Genomic DNA, 6,385 nt, shown 5'->3' on the forward strand with positions numbered 1-6,385 from the left:
TAGCAACCCCTTGGAATAGAAAAATGTTTCCATCATATCTTTCCTTTAAAAATAATGTCCTGTATGCAAAGTAATTTTTTCAGTTGGTCGAAATAATCGATCTTTTTCACTATCGACTTTGTATGGAAATTGACGGGCAACGTGCAGAAATACACTGAAATACCACAATTGATCCAGCCGAATTACATGCTATATTGTTCTAACCTAATGTAATACAAAAAAAATCCACCATATTTTCTTCAAAAATATGTATTTTAATAAATAAGCAAAAACAATAATGTACATTGGACGGAGTTCAGAGTTTTGCTAAAGAAAGTCGGTAAAATAAATCCATGCAGCAAAAGACTCGGAAAATTGCATTGGTCCCTTAACAGGCTATAGGCGTACTTACACAGGTAGGCTATGTACAATTATGCATTTATATATATTTTATAATTTGGCTTAAAGTCTTTGACAAAACAAAATATATATATCCTTCTAGAAACACGGTTACATGGTGGCTTCTGTTGAAATACAGGCCGAGAAATGCGCTGTAACATCTCATTGCCCCCTCCCCCCCTCTCTTTCTGCCACAAACAGCTCCAGACAGTCAGCAGCGGTGTGATGGATGTGCACACACATACACACGCACACACACACACACACACACATTGCGCACAGAGTTTGTAGTTGTGTGTCACATTACGTCTCTCGGCCGTGCCTTTGAGGTCCATGAGTTCTTCAATAATCCCTTCAGTCTTCATACTTTGTAAACGTAAACAGTCTGTGGTGGAGAAAGAGACACAAGTAATTATTACAATGGAAAATATAAATCGAAACCAACTAGATTTACGCAATTATTTGTGTTTATGTCAAAATCTGGTGTTTTGTTCTGCACTGGCTCGTTTAGCATGTGGGAAGTCATTAATGAATCAATTATTAGCCACCGAGCTGAGTAGAACCATATGGCGAGAGAAAAGCAGGAACATTTTATATTTGAATGAAGTACAGCTGCAGTGAAATAAAGAAAACCAGAGTTTATCTGGCTTTCAGTTGGAAACACCTGAGTAAATGAACGCGTTTTCATTTCGCTGTGGATTAGCGGACAGTCCTAAAGCAATACAATCTAATTCCTCGGAGCAACATTAATCCAAGAGCCAAAATAGAAATATAGCAGTAAAGTTACGATTGGTAAATGCTTTTTCTACAGGCCTTTTTTCATATTTATGAATAAGATCATTTTGATACTTTTTTCCTATTCTAATCCAGGCAATAGCCTAGGCCTACTATCAAAAATAGGCTACGTATTCCTAGAGGGTTTCATTTCTGTTTTTGCCACATATTTTGAGAAGAAACCAACCTAAGTATTTTATAATGGGCTAAACTGCACGTCTCCATGCTTTGTTATGTTATTTTATATTCCACAGAGGTCAATTAAACCCCAAAAAAAGACCCTCAAATGTACTGTGCTTACAGGAATCACTGTAATGAAGCTTATGGATCCCCCCCCCCCCCCCCGGCACCGGGGTTAGTTTATAAGACAACAAAGCCTCTCTGATGGCGGTCTGCTAACTACATGTCAGCCCATGAGAACCAAACAAACCCTGCCACTGCTTATTCAAACCCATCGTGTTGTTTGGTGTCACCTACTGTGTGCCATTTCCCTGGGTAGCTTGATTCTAACCAAGAAGCTTTAAATAACAAATATGCCTTTATGTTGAAACTTCCATTGCTGAATCAAATAAATTAGTAAATAACTGACCAAATGAAAACATGTCATGATGTTATAACTTAGATGTTTAAACAAATAAAATTGAATCGCAATACCTGACTTTACTTTAAAAGAGCCATTTGACGTCAAACGAATTAGGTTATAAATTCAAACGGACACAAAAAGACAATTTGTCGAGAAATGACAAGATGAAACACGTCATGATGTTGTTGTATAGATCTTAAAATAAATAGCTTGATTATACTTCCTGGGCCATTATTTTTAATAAAACTAGCTGTCTAATACATTAATAAATGTAATAAAGTCATGACTTCGAAAAGATAATTTCGTTAGAATTGACTAAATGAAACATGCCATGGTGTTATCATTTAGATCTTAAAATGAAAAGCCTTGGGCTACATTACAATACCTGTGCTTTTATTTTGAAAGAGCCATCGTTGCGTCAAATAAATCATATGTGGGTATAATAAACCTAAGCTAACCTATAAAAGACAACTTCCTGAGAAGGTATCAAGTCGTGTTATAATTTAGTAGGATATTATTGCTGGCTGCTTGACTTTGATTTATTTGTTTTTATTTGTTACGTTAATTTCAATCAAATCAACAAAAGTGTCCTCTCAGCTGTCGGAGTTCCTGCTGCACCACTACTCTCACGACATTATCATACCAGGCTGCAAATCTGCATAATATCGTGCCCAGAGCGCTGCCTGTTATTGCTGGATTCTGTTTTTGTTTGTCTTGCACTGGCTTGAACTTGCATGTCCAGCCAAGCTGCCCATTCCTGCGGTCTGCGCGCAGGAAAGCACTTTACTGTGATATAAATTACCCGTGGTGGCACTACAGCTGCGTTTCGGTGTTATTTTCCCTTTTACCCCACTCATTATGAAATGCTGTTAAAAGGGATTGAGTAGGGATTAAGTGCAAACGTCCCAACTGGCTGATTTAATGCGTTTCTGCTCAGAAAATAGAACGTGTTGTCATTTTTTGGTCAGCAAGGCTTATTATAAATGTGTAAAACTATTTGTATTAATCCTGATACTTCCCTATCCTACTCCTTTTTTCTCATACTTGAGTGTATTCATATTTTACTCTATTAACTGAATGTAAACTATAACTATATTTTTGGGTTTAACTTGAATCTATCCACGTTGAACTGATGGGTCTGTTTTCTGGTGGTCACCCAGCAGACCTCGCGCACACATCAGCATCCGGATTAGGACGCAGAGTGAGGCGCTGGAGAGATGCTAAGGACTCCGTGTGAAATATGTCACTCACATAACAAGCGCGCGCAGCACAGGCGAGCTTTTGGACATGTGGATTTGAAGTTTTGGCGCACAGCTGTTGCGCACGAACGATTTAGGTATTTATGGATGGAAAAAGTCCCTTTTTATTAGATAACAATCTGGAAGTCTCACTCAAATTAAATTGTGCTCGCCCACATTATACCTTTCAAGAATTATTTAATATTTGTTCCAATATTTTTCTTAGGACTCTCCTTATTTTTGGCACTTTCAAAGTCTGCTCATTCTGATATATATGTAATATTAATATGAGATCATCTTTGCTCCAGGTTGTGGTACCCACCCTTTTGGCAGTGTAAGTGAAGCCTCTCCGGCTGCTAGTGAGATGCTGACATAGACCAGGCTCCCTCCATCCTCCACACGGAGAACGCGTAACTGAGTCTTTCGTGCGCGACGTAGCTGCAGCTGGACATCTTCTGGTCCATCTCGTCGCTCTGCAGCACCTGACAGAGGAAGTCGATGTACCTGGAGGCGAGCTTCAGCGTCTGGATCTTGCTCAGCTTGTCCGAGGGCAGCGTGGGGATGATTTTACGCAAAGACGAAAATGCCCCGTTCAGAGACTGAGTCCGCTGCCTCTCCCGGACGTTGGCCAGGCACCTCTGGTTCTGCAGATCCTCGAAGGACTGGTTGCTGTCCGGACTCGCCTTCTTGACCCGCTTCACGGGGCCCGGGCTGCTGCCGCTACTGTCCTCGCTGCCCTTCTTGCTGTGTCTCTTCTTCACCGGGAAGCTCTTCTGCTGTCTGTCCAGCTCCTCCTCGCTGGTCACCAGACTATCCACAGGGGAGACCGGAGAACTGGAGCCCTCTTCCATTTCTCTCTTGAAGAAATGCAGGGATAGAGCAGAACAAAACGCCGTCCACCTTTGAAGCCGTGTTACAGAAAATGTAGATATCCGTTAAGACGAGAGGATGATATTCTCGCTCTTTGCGCCTCTCGCTGTGGAAGAAAAACTGCTTCCAAACTGGATGTTGGCACGCTTTCCTCACGCATGAACTTTTTTCCTTAAAAGTTTTTGGAAACTTTATCCCGGTTTCAGATGCTAAATAGGTTTGGGAGTAGAAGGGGTGGGGTTTTCAGGGCGGAGGGGGAGCCAGAGCCCGCGTCCTGGTCCGCTAATAAGCATGCAGCCAGGGTTTCATGTGTCTGATTGAAACACAGATTGGAGCTGCGGGATGTGTCAGATTTTATATATATTTACGCACAGTCAGAGCCAGTGATGTATTTGTCTATGTTAATGATTGAAACCACTATTAATCCAATAATGAATTATGGGTTATGTAACTACCAACAGTTCTAAATTAAGATTTTTAATATCTTACAAATATTGTATTCATTATTATTATTATTATTATTATTATTATTATTATTATTATGTAATATTATTTCTCACTTGCAAGATGTTTTTTTCAATCAAATACCATTTTCTTGGACACCAGACATTATTTATTCAATTGGCCTGATTATCTTTTTATTTATTTTTGTATTCATTTATTCACTCATTCATTTATTTTTTTTATTTAGCAGGGACAGTGCACATCAATGAACATTGCTGTACATGTCATCTCATATTATTCCCTAAAAAATAACATTTCTCAAATAAAAATATATAAAGATTGAGGGCGTGTATTAAAGTAAAACATGTTGAGCAATGCGAGCCAATAAAACATATCGAATTAACTACTGTAAAAAAACAACAACTATGAAGTTTGCAACAGTCCAGCCATTCTTTGCAGGCCTTTCCATCCATTTACAGTAAACATAATTCCCTCCTCAGTGGAGTGTGTGCTCTTTGGAGAGCGATTTACGCACAAATGCGTCGAACTTTGCGAAATCTATCCGCTTGATGTTTAATCGAATCAGCTGTGTACGCTCTCACAGTTCCTATAATGTGGAAGTCAAACAGGAAGGAGGCTTAAACTAACCGAGCAGCTCTCCGGTTTCTGCGGATAAATCCTCTAGACGGTCTCTCCATGCGTAATGTCAGCGGCCCACCTCTTCATCTGTCATGTTTCCCTGCACACAGCGCAGGTGGCTCACATTATACAGCTGAATGTATCCAGCGCCAAAACGCAGAGTTGGTCCAAATCAGCTGACTGACCTCCAGAGATTTCTGCGGGTCTATTCTTCTGGAGTTTTTACTCCAGAAAGAGATTTTCTTGTGTATATATCTTGTGTTTTTACATTTGTATCTTTTAGGGTATTTTATGAATGGTGAAGTGTCTATTATTATTATTATTATTATTATTATCATTATTATTAATATTATTATTATTATCATTATTATTAATATTATTATTATTGTTATTAATAATAATAATAATCAGAAATGAAAATAAATCACCTATTTACTCGCAATTTATTTATTTATTTTCAGACACCAAAATTGATCTGTTTAATTTACCTCATTTTTATTGTATTTTATTTTATTTACTTTATTAGTTTATTTAGCAGGGACAGTGCACCTTAATGAAATGCGCCAGCAAATAGGTTATTTCTGTTTTTTGTTGTTTCATCGATGCACATACAAGACATCGCTTTTGCTTGTTTTTAATAAAATACATCTTTAACCTTCTCGTAAAATAGGCCTCTTTTCCCACAAAACATAACATTGGATTATGTTCCTGAAATGATTAAGAAAACAATGCTTCAACTGTTAGTGAGAGTCGGATGGCACCTGGTAATTGCCTCTTATTAGGAAGCAATTGAGCTAATTCCCACTGTAGCGTGGGCTACACTTAAATTCCCCACAAAGAATCAAACTGCAGTATTCATGCTGTTTGTTCTACACATCGGGGAGATGCTCCGTAAATGTTGCAGAACTTAAATCTGAAAGTTGCACAACATTGTTTAAACCCAAGACTTCTGGCTTGGTATTGGGACATATCCTGCGTTTCCATGAAGCCCCCCCCCCCCCCTCCGGCCTGCAGGAAACAGCGCTCTGCTTTGTGTTGTGGCTCCCTCTGGTAATAGTGACTGTCACTCTACTTTCTCTCAGTGCCAGCGCTCTGTATTCAGACCCTGGCAGCCTCAGCAGGTCGCAGGGTGGTTACACTTTACTGCTCCTTTATAAAGCAGGTAATGTTTCACACGTGCAAATATGAAAGTAATGCTCAAATAAGTGCGTTTCATGAAAGGAGGAACATGCACACCCTCCCTGATTATGCCCTCTGACCTCCTGACTGTGCAGGAGGCCTCATGCCCAGGGGAGGGGGGCTGCAGAGAGAGGCAGATCCTGCACAGCGTCTGGGTCTGTGAGGAGGAAAAGAGCAGGAGGGGCCCCTGCTCTTTTCTTCCCACTGTATATTCTCTCTGGGCAATGATAAGCTTGTTTCAGAGAGGCAAACAGTGGATGATGAGGATGACAGCTTGCTT

At 39.8% G+C, this 6,385-nt stretch overlaps 1 protein-coding gene across 1 annotated transcript; it reads right to left on the reverse strand.

Moving 5' to 3' along the window:
• Positions 1–233: 233 nt before the first annotated feature.
• twist2 (twist-related protein 2) lies at positions 234–4,036 on the reverse strand. The gene is made up of 2 exons (XM_034208771.1): positions 3,296–4,036; positions 234–763 (listed from the first exon to the last, which is right to left on the reverse strand). The coding sequence occupies exon 1, from the start codon at positions 3,822–3,824 to the stop codon at positions 3,330–3,332; it is 495 nt and encodes a 164-aa protein (XP_034064662.1). The 5' UTR covers positions 3,825–4,036; the 3' UTR covers positions 234–763; positions 3,296–3,329.
• Positions 4,037–6,385: the final 2,349 nt, after the last annotated feature.

The sequence above is a fragment of the Gymnodraco acuticeps genome, unplaced genomic scaffold, assembly GCF_902827175.1.
Source record: "Gymnodraco acuticeps unplaced genomic scaffold, fGymAcu1.1, whole genome shotgun sequence".
Lineage (NCBI taxonomy): Eukaryota > Metazoa > Chordata > Actinopteri > Perciformes > Bathydraconidae > Gymnodraco > Gymnodraco acuticeps.